Source organism: Geotrypetes seraphini, chromosome 16 (genome assembly GCF_902459505.1).
Source record: "Geotrypetes seraphini chromosome 16, aGeoSer1.1, whole genome shotgun sequence".
NCBI classification, from domain to species: Eukaryota; Metazoa; Chordata; class Amphibia; order Gymnophiona; family Dermophiidae; genus Geotrypetes; species Geotrypetes seraphini.
The window spans coordinates 37,599,541-37,613,906 of record NC_047099.1 but is presented as its reverse complement, the minus strand read 5'-3'; the positions used below and the strand labels follow the sequence as shown (position 1 = coordinate 37,613,906).

The 14,366-nt window shown below is 41.1% G+C and overlaps 1 protein-coding gene across 3 annotated transcripts in view; it reads left to right on the top strand.

Moving 5' to 3' along the window:
* The window catches only part of ASH1L (ASH1 like histone lysine methyltransferase), a 111,845-nt gene extending 102,641 nt beyond the window's left edge, over positions 1-9,204 (top strand). For all 3 annotated transcript variants that reach the window (XM_033924050.1, XM_033924049.1, XM_033924048.1), the window contains exons 26-28: positions 3,536-3,576; positions 5,549-5,850; positions 6,506-9,204. In XM_033924050.1, coding sequence (XP_033779941.1) covers positions 3,536-3,576; positions 5,549-5,850; positions 6,506-6,594 — 432 coding nt within the window. In that variant the 3' untranslated portion in view covers positions 6,595-9,204. The remainder of the gene's footprint in view (positions 1-3,535; positions 3,577-5,548; positions 5,851-6,505) is intronic.
* The last annotated feature ends 5,162 nt before the right edge of the window (positions 9,205-14,366 follow it).

Below are 14,366 nucleotides of genomic sequence, written 5' to 3'. Positions count from 1 at the left end.
GTATAACGAGTAATCCCATTAAGTGCAAATCTCTCATCCATGTTTATTACGGATATCCTGAAAACCTGACCATTGACACACAAAGACTGGGAGTGCAGACCACATCTCTAGAGTTTCTCTGCAGAAAAACTATGTATTGGCAGACTTTGAGGTCTAACAGACTCCATAGGAATGAGAGAGCATTGTCTTGTAGAGGACTGGACTGCCAGTTAGAATCCTGAGGGCTTATTTGATGAAGTATTAACACATTTTTAGAATTGAGAAGCAGGTGGCACCTTATAGACAAACCAGTTTATTGAGGCATAAGCTTTCAAAGACCAGAGTCCAGCTTATCAGAGGGATTCTGGTCCTCAAAACTCAAGCTCTGATAAATTGGTTAGTCTGTAAGGTATCACCTTCCTCTGACAGTTTTGTTACACCAGCCTAATATGACTACTCCTTTTAAAGTTCTTATCTGTGTACAAGTGTCTGGACAGAATTGCTACTTCAGTTCAGAATGGAATGGGTCCAAAAAGGTTAATGTGCAAATAGAGAATTGAGCTTATAAAATCTGATTGAGGTAAACATCACTTGAAAACCTATGCTAGAATAGCAATGTGCCTGATGTCTTTGAGTTTCTTGCCAATGGTTATTACAGGCAATATGAAACTGTGAACCATGTTCTGTCAGGACAGCTTACCCAAATGGGCTAGTTTTGCACATAGAGTGACAGGAATAAACCTCACTCATAAGCTTGGACATGTTAAGTATGATCTTTGCCTTAAATTTATTTTTCTGTGCAATGTGTCTAGCACTGTTGAATGCTAGGGTTATGCATCTGAACCTGCAAATTGCATGCAGAATTCTGTCAATTATCTTTTGAACTCTACCTCCTTCCCAGGGAGCTGCTCCTGCCCCATTCCCCCCACCCCAAGTTTTTTTTTGTGCAAGAAAGGTGCATCTGAAGTATTTCTGCTCTGCTCTTCAGTTATATTATTTTGGGGTATTTTTTCTAAGTATTCAGTTGGAGCCTCGATGCCCAGAGGTTCCCACTTGTTGAGACCTCTGCCTGGGAGAAGACACAGACTCCCGCGGTAGAAGTCTGCTGCTAGCAGGATCAGCCCTTGGGGACACCTAGCTAGCCTGCCTGCTTTTGTATTTTTTGAGCGCATGGGCCATCCCTTGCATAGCATTTCACATCCCAGATTTAGGAGCTTGAGCACAGACTGTTTGGCTCCTTCCTAGCTTTGGAAGGAATTAATATTGGGCTGGCTAGGTAGTCCACCCCACTTTGTGGCACAAGGTTTTCTAGAAATTGAGGCTCAATCCAACCTCGGTCCGACTGGTAGCTGGAAGACCAAGTTCATCCATCAAACCTGTGAGGCAGAGGAGTTCTCCATTTGTCCCAGCTGCATTCCTTAACTAAAGCAAATAGCGCAGTGAGTAAGGCTATTATTCCAGGACAAGCAGGCAGCATGTTCTCACGAATGGGTATGGAGAACCTGGACTACGAGGAACGACTTAGGAGACTGGGGTTGTTCTCCCTTGAGAAGAGGAGACTGCGAGGGGATCTGATCAAGACTTTCAAAATACTGAAAGGATTCGACAAAATGGAGCAGGGAAAGCAGTTATTTACAATGTCTAGTATGACATGGACAAGAGGACATGGACTGAAGCTGAGGGGTGACAGGTCCAGGACGAATATCAGGAAGTTCTGTTTCACGCAGCGAGTAGGGGACACCTGGAATGCTCTCCCAGAGGAAGTAATTGCAGAATCCACCGTTCTAGGATTTAAGGGTAAACTAGATGCACATCTCCTTAAGAGTGGCATAGAGTGATATGGGTAAGGGTAAATTAGATGCACATCACCCTTGAGAAGCATACAGTGATAGGGGGACTAAAACTATGCCAGGGTACACCTGGCGGGGCCTCCGCGTGTGCGGATCACCGGACTTGATGGACCCAGGGTCTGATCCGGAGATGGCAATTCTTATGTTCTTATGTCACCGACGGAGCCCCGGTACGGACCACTTTAAAAGTGCATCGCCAGTTTAAGTCTTTAGAAAGTTCATGATAGCCAATGGTACCGGCAAAAAAGCCAGCGGTACCGGTGCCCGACCTCAGGCAGCAAATTCAACAACTGCTGTGAGAGGAGTTAAGGGAGGAGTTACAGCTCTTACTCCCTGTTATGGCGACACCAGCTCCTCTGGTGCCAGTCTGGTCTGAGTCTTCCATAATGAAACCGAAAGTTGCAGCCTCAACATCGACATTGCAAAAATCTTCCTCGGTGCTGTCTGAGTTGGCTAAACGCTCAATGTCGGAGACAGCTCGGCACCATTCTCCTTCCCAAACATCTCCCTAGACGATGTCAGTCAAATCGGGTAAGGCTTTGATGAAGATGAAATATACGGACTCATCGACACCCAGTGCTCGACACCGTATTCCACCTACTCGAGTCTTGGACCTCTGGGGTGATTCTGAAGAGCCTATTCTGTCTGATGAGGATGTCTCTTCAGATGAAGACTCTCAACTTCCATCTTCTCAACGAATGGATAAGTCTTCTTTTTCTAAATTTTTGAAAGACATGGCAGAGACACTTTCTATTCCTTTTGAAGCTGACTCCCAAACAACTTTTGGATGCATTAGATTATGAGCAGCCACCTAAGAAGTTTCTTCGGCTTCCCTTTTATGGCATCTTGCAGGAGACCTTTTACAAGAACTTAGAAACTCCTTTGACCATCCCTCTGGCTCCTCGCAAGCTGGATTTGCTATATAGGGTGGTACCCATTCCGGGCTTTGACAAGTCTCAGCTCCCCTATGAGTCTCTCCTGGTGGCTCTGTTGGTGACATCACCCATTTGTGAGAATATCTGTCTGCTGTTCCTGGATAACACCTGTTACGGTAAGTAACTGTGCTTTATAGCCTATGGAGAAAATTGGGAGGATGTCTCCAAAGGTTTCTGCAGCCAGAGCCAAGGTCCCCCTCCTAGAGAATGACACGAGGAAGGATTCCTACGGTAAACTACAGTTAGTCCGTGGGGATAAGGAAATAATGTGGCCGGTTTATGGCAGGAATGGGAGAAAGATCTTCTACCACTTCAGGAGTGGTAAAAGGCCTTATTCCTGCAGCAAAAAAATTTGTAATGTGTATTACAGAGCAGAACAGAATTATTGTGTCAGGGATTTTACCTAGTTTCCCTCCTTCCAATTATGTCTTTCATCTCAGTGCTACTTGATTGCTTTTGTACAAACTGAGGGGTCAGGAGTATCTCCCTGGGAAGGAGGCAGAGTTCAAAAGATGATTGACAGCATTCTGCAAACAACTTGCAAGTTGAGATGCATAACCCTAGCATTCAGAATAAATCTACGAGAAAGATTATTGAAGTAAGAATCTAATCTTCTACCGCTCACCATAAAATTTGCATCATCCCAAAGAGAGTCTTCAAAGTCAATCATTTGTCATCCCAGAAGATTTCTGATCCATATTTCAGGCCTGACATTTCAGTTTTCCTCTTAACTTTTTCTTATGTTTGATGTACACACTTTTTATCTTTCAGCCACATTATGTGCCCGACAATTACAAGAGGAATGGAGGAAGGTGAGTATTAGTGAAAAGGACTGTGAAAAGGACAGTGTGTATTTTTATTTATAAACTAAACGAAACCTTAAGCTTATATACCACATCTTCTCTATAAGGATAGAGCTCGACACGGTTTACAAGAGTTTAAGAAAGGAAAATATAATAAGAATTAGTGGTTATATAAAGAGCAGCGGAATTTACATTTTTAAAAATAGACACTTTTCAGATGTTTTCAAAATAATTGGAAAGAGCCCAAACTAAGCAGCTGGACAGGAAAGTTATTCCAAAGCTCAGTAATTTTAAAATAGAGAGACTTCCCTAATTTTCCAATATACATAACGCCTTTTAACGAGGGGAAAGATAATTTAAGCTTTTGGATAGATCTGGTAAAATGTCCTGCAAATCACAAAAATCTATGTGGGCTACAATATACACACAAATGAATTAATCAACATAAAATAACTTAATTCTCCAAACAAAAAGCACAGTTACTTATTGTAACAGGTGTTATCCAGGGACAGCAGGCAGATATTCTCACTGATGGGTGATGTCACCGACGGAGCCGCGGTACGGACCACTTTAAAAGTGCATTGCCACTTAAGTCTTTAGAAAGTTCGCAATAGCCAACACTGCGCATGCGCGAGTGCCTGCTCTAATTTTGTGGCCTGTGACACGACTCTCCAGTGTCAGTCCAGTCAAGGAGCATTGTCTCACCACTAACAAACCCTCCATATGAATGTTCTTAAACTATGAGTAATAGGCAATGCTCTCAAAACATTCCAGGACTGTTCTCTCCAACGGATAGTCCTTGTCCGTACAGACAGTCAAGTTACCACGTTCAAAGAGCCATGGGATCTCATCATTGTATGGAAGCAATAGAAATATGGAATTGGGCAACTGTTTGTGGCATATTTCTCAGAGCAGTTTACTTAGCAAGGAAACAGAATGTCTTGGCAGACAAATTGAGCAGATTCCTTCAGCCTACAAATAGTCTCCCAGCACATCTATCTTCCATCAGATTTTCTCCAAATGGGGAACATTGTACATAGATCTCTTCACTTCCCCCCACAACAACAATCTTCCAAGTTTCCAGATTCTACCCCTAATCACATTGTGTCAAGATGCCTTCCTCATTTATAGGGGGACAATTTCCTCTATGCAAGTCCTCTCATACCTTTCATTGGGAAAAGTCTACGCAAACTTTATTATTTTGTTTTCTATCCCATTTTCCCCAAAGAGATCAGAACGGGTTGCAAGTTAACATACATAATATACAGTTAACAGGTTACAATTTTTGTCATAGTTGCAGTACAAGTTTTTTCAACTCAAGTTTTTATCCTAATTTGACACATACTAGGAATCTAATACCAATATATATGATATAGTTTGCAGGTACAATTTACCATAGTTACAGTGCAAGGTTTTTCAATACAAGTTTTTATCCTAATTCAACACATATTAGGGATCTAATACCAATATACATAATATACAGTTTACAGATTAAATTTGCCAGAGTTGACTAAGATCAAAGGCACTTGACCAAGATCAAGGCACCATGATACTCATAGCACTGTTTTGGCCATACAGGTTTGGTTTCCGCTCCTCCTTGAGCTCTCGATCAAGAAACCATACAAGTTGCAGCTGTTTTTAACACTACTGATGCAAAACAAGGGATCCCCTCTTCAGCCCAATCCCTGCTCCGTATCACTAACAGCGTGGTTTCTTTCAATGAGCAAGTAAATGCTTCATAACATAATAAATTCACTCATATACCGCAGTAACCTTACCATATATTCACACCCAGTATCCACTATACCTACCATCCCGCTTCCCTACTTGGACTATCTTTATCGTGGTTGTTTCAACCAGGTCTGCCACACAGATATGCCTGAATTTGCAAATAAAGGAAAGGGGAAAATGCAATTAGGTCACATTATAAGTGTGCAATTTTCTTGTTATATTCTTATGATGATCCTCACATCTCATATAGGTCCTCCTGGAAGTCAGAACGCTCAAAATCTCTGAGCAAAGAACCCAGCCAAGAAGAAGACCCTTTGCCACTCTTGGAGGAGGTATTGGTGAGCCAGGAACAGTCTTCGCATGCGATGCCCATACTAGAGGAGACAGATCGAGATGTGAACTCTGCAGAGAGCTGCCATGAAGAGAAAAAAGTAGAGCAACCCAACCTTCTCACCAGGCGACCATGCACTCCAGAGGAGAGGCGACAAGCCCAAAGGGACAGACTGAATCGGATCCTACTGAACCTTCTGGAGAAGATCCCTGGGAAGAATGGTGAGACATAACCCTACTACTTTCCATTTACCTGTCCCAGTATAATGGCAGCAACATACCCCATTCCTCTAAAGAAAGGATACCTTATGGAAAAATATTTCCCATCATAAACAGAAACAATGATTAGGCATAGTTCTTGGCATTTCTTGTGTCTTTATGACTCAAATGTATACAAATTATCCTTCCAGAACACAATATGTAAAGCTATAAAGCAGCCCCTATCAGGGACATCTTTTACCTTTACTGATCTTACTTTAAAGAAGGTTTCAGAAAATCCATAACCAGTTTTAAGCAAAATGCACATACAAGCATTCATTAAAATTGTAAAACTTGGAAATAAAAATACATTGCTTTATGAGTCAAACTGATGAGTTTTAAAGGAGAAAGAGTCCGTTTTGGAAATCATGAGCTGCTGCCTTCTGACTTTTGAGGGAATTAAAAAGCTGTTTTCCCATTCAGTGGCCTAGAGCTGGAAGCAAGGCCAATATCAAGCATTTCCTGTTCAGTTTTATTCTTTAGGGAATGTGCTAAAAGCCACCCTGACTTAACCCAACAAAAAGTGGTCATATAAGAGTAGAAGCTGAAGGTGGTTTTGCTGGGTTTGGATTGCGAGATCCCCTTCATTCCTGACTGAGACCTCTCTGCTCTGCCACAGCTATTGATGTCACCTATCTCTTGGAGGAGGGCTCTGGAAGGAAGCTGCGGAGGCGCACACTCACCATCCCAGAAAGCATCAGGAAGTGACTCTGCAGAGAGAGTGCATCCAATGGAGACTGACAACTGGTACAGCTGAGAGAGGGGGGCACCTCAGCCCCACCCTCTCCTAGTCCTGTCTGTATGCAAACCCAGCATGTAAGGGCCGACAGAAACTGACATGGAGGGCACTTAGGTGTGGGAGTGGGGCAGTCAGACTCAGCATAGCACTCTGAGCACTAGTGCTCTTATGGTGTGTGCGTGTGTTTTTGGCCGTGCCTTGTATTGATGTTAGGTACAGAGAAAACACAGTGGTTTCATGTCCAAGATGGTTACGTAAAAAGTATTTATTATATATTTTTTTTCTTTTGCTAAATCTTCCTGCTGCCCATCAAGTGGAAAGCAGGTGTGGAGAGGTAAATGCAAGGCTTAGGATGAAAGAATTGATGCAAAAAGTCCAGAATGAGTACATTAGGCTCAGTGGGGGCTATCAGAATGGATCTAGCCTGTAGGAAAGCAGACACCAGGCCCATGCTAATGGTACACATATCCTGCAGGGTCAGAAAGGAAAGCAGGAGTAAGGGGGGGGGGGGGTTCTGTTCAACAGCTATGTCTTTCTCTCAACTAAACAGCACCACCGCCACCTAAATGAAGACTGACTGAAAATTTGATTTGTAAAAAGCACTTGATCAGGAACCTAAAAACGGGCAGGTGCCTGTGTGTGTGCGTGTGTATATACTATATGCGTGTATATGTATATCTGTACTTATGTACCTTTCTGTAATTTTTCACATTTTCCCTTCGGAGAATTTTTTTTGGGGGAAAAAAAGGCAATGAAAAAAGCATCACCCTCACACTCCCTGAAAACGAAAAGAAGACAACTTAAATCTAAATCTAAACTATGGAATTTTGTGAGTCCAGTGTATTGTGCAAACTAAGTAACTTAAAAAAAATGGTTATTGTAAGAGGGGGAAATCTTCACTACATGAAAACATCAAGCAGTATTCTGTTCAGTAGAGTGTTTGTTGTGACCGGCAAAAGAAGAAACAAGCATTAGGCTCTTAAAGGGAGCGTGTACTCAGTGTTCTTCTATTTCCCAGATGCTGCAGAGGAGTTTATACACAGATATAGAGCTAGTTAGATGTACATACAGTGTGTCCCCTTATAGCAAACTGAAGGATCTGCCCTCAGAGTAATAAAACGCTTATGTAGTTCTGCTATAGCAAATCCCTACCAAACCCTTTCTTATAAAGAGGGACCACTGTGTGTATGTGTGTTGAAATCGATCTGTATCTATGCGGAGATAACTCTCATATTCCTTACTGCAGTACTTGGGATCTCTTATATAATAGCATATACATCCATTACATATCCAAATGCTGTGAATCTCTCCACTGAAGTATACCTTGCACGGTTTTCTGACTCAGACCCATTTCCTTCTAGTCGCATAGGGAGGAGACAGTAAGCGCTGCCCCTTTAAAAGATAAAATAATCAACCATGAATTTTCTCTCTTCTGTTCTTTTAAACTGGTTTTTGTTTGGCAAAATGTACTTATGCATATATAGTCCAGTTTAAGATGTTCTCATGAAAGGAAGAAGAATCCCTGTTTTTAATACTGTGCCAAGGTGTATATAATCTGCAGTAGTGATGTAAAAGCAATATCTTAGCTACATGTTCCCTATTGAAATGGACCAAGCTTGTCCTAATTGTACATTTATTGTTTTTAATCTTGATTCTTATAATTATTTTACTCTCTAGTGGAACATGACTCATTCCATTAACTTTTATCATATTGATTTAAAAAAAAAAAGTTAAAATAAAAATGAGATAGCCGGAAAAAAAAATCCCTTTGAGGAAAAAAATATTTTATTAAAAAAAAAATTAAATTGTTTGGAATATTTTCATACTATATAAATCCAGTGTACAGGATCATGGAACCTGAGTATCAAATACTCATCTCAGCTGTCGTAGGAAAATTCGCATGCCAGGCACCCTTCAGTTCTTTCATATTTTTCATTTGCTTTGTTGGTTTTTGTTGGTTTTTTTTTTGTTTTGGTTTTTGTTTTGGGGTTTTTTTTAAGTTTGAAAATGAGTCATATTGTCAGGAAATAAAATGGTGTTAAACACTAAAAAAAACATTTTTAAAAAATAAAATGAATATAAGAGAGAAACTTTCTCTGCCGTTTTATCTTTCTTTTGTTGAAAGACTAAACAATGTTTTTTTAGACAATCAAATGTGTAGATGAGTGCAAAAAAATTGATTTTGGTTTTTGTTTTTTCTTACTGGTATAGAAATTAATGACTTTGAAATATTTTGTTGTTTTGTAATAATAATCAAAACAGAAAAAAATTGACAAATGTGTCACCAGGATTTTAAGGCAAGGAAGCACTACATGACTGGTTTATAGATTTGACCTCTTAGTCTGCATGGGTGTGTAGGCTGTGTGATTGCTGAAAAGTAAATACATAAAGTTTATGCTGCTAATATATTTTCTTTTTACACAAATGCATATCTAAATAGATCATTGTTTTCATGTTAATCTTTGTAAATTATGTATTACCAATTTTAACATTGGATGTACTTTGCATAAAAAAAGCTTGCATCTCAGTCTTGAGAAAGTCTAGTATTAAATGGAAAAAAAAAATTTTCCTACTTTGGAGTTGTTTTTGTTTCTTTAAGTTTTTTTTGTTGTTGATTTTTTTTCCATCCACTTTGCCATCACTGTCACCACCCTGTTTTACAGCATTTATTTATTTATTTATTTTTCTTTGTTATGTTTGGAGGTGGGTGGAGAGGCAAGAGTGTCTGAATATAACAGCTTTCACTCCAATATTGCACCGTCTGGCATTTTATTCGTGAACCAGTTATGTAACATGTTTGCGTTGATGGTGGAACATACAGTGCTTTTTTTAATCCACATCTCAGTTTCAAATTTTATTACAGTAAAAGTGGAAGGGGGGGGCTGCTTATTGCAAGGAGCCTGTGAGTTTTGCCAATGACTAAGAATCTGTACTGCTTCTTACTACCTTAAAAACTATAATTCAGAAGGTTCAAAGTACCTTGGTGTGCATGGTATATAGCAGTGTTCTTCAACCTTTTTACACCTATGGACCGGCGGAAAAATAAATTTTTTTGTGGACCGGCAAACTACTAGGACTGAAATTTAAAAACCCCGTTTCCGCGAGCTCGATCCTCGCAAACCATCTGATCCCATCCGCACAAGCCTCAGTTATGATTTTATACTGAATGTATTTTATTAAAGTATAAAAAGAAACTATTCTGTACAATTGTCATTTTATAAATACAAATAATACAGAGCAAGGATCAACAAAACCCCTGTCTCCCCTCCCCTTCACATATATCCCCTCTACTATCAAGAAAACTGAATAAGCCAAATTATTATAGAATGCTACACAGAAATATCATGCTAACAGAATACCGCAGTCACACATAGCAGGAATAGGGTTAGGGGAGTGCAACTAGGGCAACTGCCCCCCTGGTCAGAGAGAGCCCTAAGCCACTGCCTGGACTTTGCAGTCCCCAGTTATGTCTAACACCAGCTCTAGCAGGATATATATTTCAAATCTGACATATTCTAATCACAAAATAGAAATAAAATTATTTGTTTCTATCTTTCGTTGTCTCTGGTTTCTGCTTTCATCTTCTTTTCACTCTCTTCCTTCCAGCGTCTGCCCTCTGTGTCTCTTCAATCCAGCATCTGCCCCTTCCATCTACTGTCTGACCTCTCCCCCTTCCATATGGTATTTGTCTTCTTTCTATGCCCCTCTCCCCTTTCCATTCAACCTATGCCCCTCTCTCCTTTTTACACGATTCATTCCAGCTTCACTGCTCTCTTCATTTTTATATCTCCTACACCAGATCTAGCATCTTTGTCCCTTTCAATTTCTCTGCTGACTCCCCTTCCCATCTCATTCCTGTCTCTCCCCTTCCCCTCCTCTAATCTCCCTGCCAGCTGTTTCCTTCCTTTTTTCTTCTCCCTTCCCTCCTCCCCCTGTCTAGTAGTAACTCTCTTCCCTTTCCTTTCCCTCCTCCCCTCCCAGCAGCATCTCTCCTTCTCCCTCCCTCCAGGTCCAGTAGCAGCTGTCCCTTTTTTTTCACCATGCCCAGCAGCTTTCTCCCCTCCCAGCAACTCTCCTTACTTGCCAGTGCTGCGATTCAGTAAGGCAGCCTCGGGTCCTTTGTTGGGTTGCACCGCCTCTGAGGAAAGCGGAAGTTGCATCATCAGAGACGGCCCAACTCAGCAAAAGCTCCAAGGCTTCCTTCCTGAATCGCTGTGCTTGTAAGTAAGGAGAGCCGCTGGGAGGGGAGAAAGCACACTGTCTGAGGCTCCCCATTATTTCTCCGGCCCTGCCTGGCGAACTACAGCTCGATCTTGCCGGTCCTGCACGGACCGGCAGGAAATTGAAGATGTTGATCTCGCCGGTCCTGTGTGGACCGGCAGGAATTTTCTGCAGACCGGCACCAGTCCGTGGACCGGCGGTTGAAGAACTGTGGTATATAGCATCCTGACTAAAAATCGGTGCATTTTCAACAGTGTAAAACTGGTTATAATTTCCAATGCTAGAAACAGGAGAAAGTACAGCTATGAATAGTAGTGATATCACTTTATAGCTGCATTTCTCCATAGACAAATATAGGCTGTGCCTGTGTGGCGATTCTTGCCTTGACCCTCTGGACGTATCATAACTGAAACAAATCTCTGTGAACCTGCAAGATGTAACAGTGCAAATTGACAAATTAATGAACAGCCAATTACTTGGACTAGGGGGATGTTCGGAGTATCCCTGAGTTCTGATAGAACTAAAAAATGAAATTACAGATCCTTTATTAGTCATTTGTAAACTATCTTTAAAATCAATTGGAGAGTGGCCAGCATGATGTCAATTTATAAAAAGGATTATTCTAGGACAAGCAGGTAGCATGTTCTCACATGTGGGTAACGTCATCCACAGAGCCCAGTATGGACAGTGTTGAGATGTACTGTCACTTTAAGCTCTAGCAAAGCTTTGAGACTGCCCACACCACGTATGTGCGTGTGCCTTCCCGCCCAATGTCAGCTCGCAGTTCCTCAGTTCTTTGTTTTCCATGGAGCAAAGAAGTAGTGTCTGGACTCTGTCCATTTGAGTTGTCTTCCTGTCAACCTTTTTTGCCTTTGGCTTGTTTTATATTTTCCTTTATTGTTTCTGCTAGTGTTTTATTTTCTTTATTTTTCCTTCGGTTTTTTTGTTGAATTTTTGACATCCCAAAAACAAGGGTTTTACTCAAAATACTTCCTCATCCCAAAGAAGACATGAGGCCTTCGTACAATCCTCGACCTCCGAGCTCTCAACAAATATTTGGTCGAGAAGTTTTGCATACTATCCCTAGAGATATTATACCCACTTCAAAATACTCTTGACCTATAAAACTATACACACACATGTCCCTGCTTTCATTGACAAGCATCTCATTCCGTATTCTTCTATTAGAATTCTTCAATCAAATAATCAACACCTGTTATTAATTCTATCCATTCATGAATTATTTTACGATACCACCAGAAAGGCCATCTAGTCAGTTACTGCACCTGTGTTTTGGCATGCCCTGCCCTTAAACATCAAATTAGAACCTTCACTAGAAAAATTCTGAACCAAAGTCATAACATTTCTCTTCAAAGACGCCTTCAATACATGAGGCTTCCCTCCCTCTTCTGCCATAGACACTCTTCAGCAGAGAGCTACAAACACTTCCGTAGAAGCGACCCCTTCCCATTTTTAATCCCTCCCCCTTTCCCCTTTTCATATAATTTTTTTATCTCGATGTATATTTTTTTTACGTCATGTTAGGTCATGTCTGTTGCCAAACCACTTTTTTTTTTCTTTTATCATACCGTATATAGCTTTTATTTAAGTTATATTTTTATATAAAACTTGTAAACCATTTAGCTAATGCTTGATAGACAGTATATCAAATATTAATAAACTTGGAAATGAGTGGCTGTGCTCTCTAGACCTCAAAGAGGCATATACACGTCGCTTTCACGTCAGAACTCACCATCTTCAATACAAAGTTCTACCTTTCGGCCTACCTTCCTTTCCCAGAGTTTCCACAAAGTACCTGGTTCGTTCTTATAGGTTCCAAGTATTCCCTTATCTGGATGACTAGATGAGATAGTCAATTCGGCCAATCAGTTCTACAGAATTTATTTTCTGCTTAAAGACCACATGTGAGAATATACTGCCTGCTAGTCCTAGGATAAAGCACAGTTACTTACTGTAACAGGTTTTATCCGGGGACAGCAGGCAGATATTCCCACATCCCTCCCATCTCAGCTGGTTGGCTTCTTAACTTGTTTACAGAACTGAGGCACCGTGAGCTGGTGTCAGGCGGGAAGGCTCAAAGCTTCGTAGAAGTTTAAAGTGACACTACACTTTTAGCATTGTCCTTACTAGGCTCCATGGATGATGTCACCCACATGTGAGAATATGCTGCCTGCTGTCCCCAGATAACGCTTCTTACGGTAAGTAACTCAGCTTAATGTGAAAGCCATGGCTGCCTCAGTAGCCCATTTTTGCTCTGCCTCTATTGAAGAAATTTGCAAAGTAACAATGTATTCTATCCACACCTGCTGCAGGTAAGTTATTTTGTTTTATCTGTTGTCATCTACTCTGTTAGGTTATATGTGTGTACTCTGTGCAAAAAGCTCCTAGCGCTCCAGGAATGGTATGATCCTTAGAGGCGCTGAGGCAAACAGAGAAGTGTATAGAATGCCAACAAGGATATCATAGAGAAGTCCCACCTCCAGTCTGGCAACCTCTATGCTGCCATGGAGAAGTAAAGGTTACCAGAAGGGAGAGCATCAACTTGGAAAGGCAGGAGCTGCATCAAAGGGATGCAATATTCTCTTGCACTGTGAATATCTCTCCAGAGCTGTCTGCCCAGAAGGGAAGTGTTAGGATGACCATTTTATTTACAGATTAAATTAGGCATATAGATATCTTGGGTAGCTGGTGAATATGAAAATCAGTTGGCCACTTGCCTGCCTAATGCAAAGGTGGCAGACATCACTAAGATAAGATTTTAGTCAGTGCTGGGGAGGAAACAGTTATCTTGATATATGTGGTTATCAATGATATAGGAAAATGTGGGGGAAAGGTTCTAGAAGCCAAATTTAAGCTCTTAGTTAGAAAGTTGAAATCCAGAACCTGCATGGTAACATTTTTAGAAGTGCTCCCAATTCCACATGCAGGACCCAAGTGACAGGCCAAGCTCTGGTGTCTTAAGTGTGTAGATGAGATGATGGTACAGGGAGGAAGGTTTTAGATTTGTTAGGAACTGGGCAGCATTTTGGGGAAGGGGGGAGTCTATTCTGGAAAGATGAGCTCTACTTTAACCTGGATAGAATAACCCCCCTGGGACGTCCTATTGTGTCGCTCCATGGGACCATTTTGGAACCTCTTTCCAAAATGGTGGATCATTTTTTGAAACCTGAAGTAGTAAAGGCTAGGTCGTTTGTTCTTGATATGACTCATTTTTTGAACAAAATCAGGTTGGTGGAGATTCAACCCACTGATCTGTTAATTACTCTGAACTTGAGGCCCTGTATAGTAAAATCCCCAAGAGGAAGCACTCGGGATTGTGGATGCCACCTTATCTATGCTCCCTAATGATTACAGGATCTCCAAATCATTTTTGATGGAACTTGCTGCTTTAGTGCTGCAGAAAAACTTTTTTGAAGTCCAAGGTGATTTTTTTCTTCAAACTCACAGGGTAGCCATGGGCACAGCCGTGGCCCCCAGTATTGCAAATCTTTATGTAACA